Source organism: Fulmarus glacialis, unplaced genomic scaffold (genome assembly GCF_000690835.1).
Source record: "Fulmarus glacialis isolate BGI_N327 unplaced genomic scaffold, ASM69083v1 scaffold38310, whole genome shotgun sequence".
NCBI classification, from domain to species: domain Eukaryota; kingdom Metazoa; phylum Chordata; class Aves; order Procellariiformes; family Procellariidae; genus Fulmarus; species Fulmarus glacialis.
In genome coordinates, this window is record NW_009188956.1 from 501 (window position 1) to 1492 (window position 992).

The 992-nt window shown below is 62.8% G+C and overlaps 1 protein-coding gene across 1 annotated transcript in view; it reads right to left on the bottom strand.

Moving 5' to 3' along the window:
* The window catches only part of LOC104078720 (GAS2-like protein 2), a gene marked incomplete at its 3' end in the record, with an annotated part of 1186 nt that extends 494 nt beyond the window's left edge, over positions 1-692 (bottom strand). The window contains exon 1 of the mRNA XM_009580477.1: positions 335-692. Coding sequence (XP_009578772.1) covers positions 335-692 — 358 coding nt within the window. The remainder of the gene's footprint in view (positions 1-334) is intronic.
* Positions 693-992: the final 300 nt, after the last annotated feature.

Genomic DNA, 992 nt, shown 5'->3' on the forward strand with positions numbered 1-992 from the left:
TCAGAGCCAGAACCGCTCCTGATGTCCTTACGGCCGAGATCGTGCCGTGCGTGGCAGGACCACGCCGCAGCATACGCCCTTTCCATTTCCATCCCCCCAGCGCATATTTGCGCCCGAGCAAACACACCCGCCGCGTGCCAGCACCCTGCAAAGCTGCTGCTGAGCCCGGAGGAGCTTGTGCAAGAAATCCCCGATCAAGACTCTCGTGTGTTCGCGGTGCTGCCCGATGCTGGGGTGGCACCAGCTTTGGGGGACGTACGGGAAAGCAACCGGGGTGATGCCAGGAGCAGCTGGGGGGGAATGACACAAAGGATTCTGGAGCCCAGAATCCTACCTTTAATATCCATCTCCTTCCTGCACCACTGGATGAAGTTGGAGACGTTGTCCCTGGCCTGGAAGGTGCCTGGCTGTGCCGCGAGGTTACAGGTGACGCCGGTGGTGGGCAGGCGGAGATGGTGGGCCACGCCGGGGCAGGCGCGGGCAAACTCCCCGGCCACGTGGGTGACGTTGTTGGCGTGGGAGCAGAGCACGGCCCCCGTCTCCAGGACCTCCATGAAGGTGCCCACCTCGATGTCTAGGTCGTACAGCTCCTTCAGCCATTCCGCCAAATCCTCCTTCATGGCGTAGAGGTACTGCTCGCTGGACTGGTAGGGACGGATGCTCCGCACCGTGGTGCTCGGCGTCCCCCACATTTTGCCATAAGACTGGGAGGAGATGGAGGGAAAGGGGTGATGGAGACACGGGGAGCTGCCCCGTGCCCCAGCCCCCCTCCCCAGCAGCCACACTCACCCGGTGCCGCTTGCTCTCTGCCACCCGGGACGGTGACGCCGTCCTCCCAGTGCCGGGAGCCCTTCGCGGGGTCCAAGAGCTGTAATGCAGCGTGGGGAAAGGAAATCACCCTCCTGGGCAGTGGGTGTTTTGTTTCCTTCCCAAGTGCTGTTCCCTTCTCCTTGGTGACAAGGGACCGGCTGCAAACACTCCTCGTTAACCCT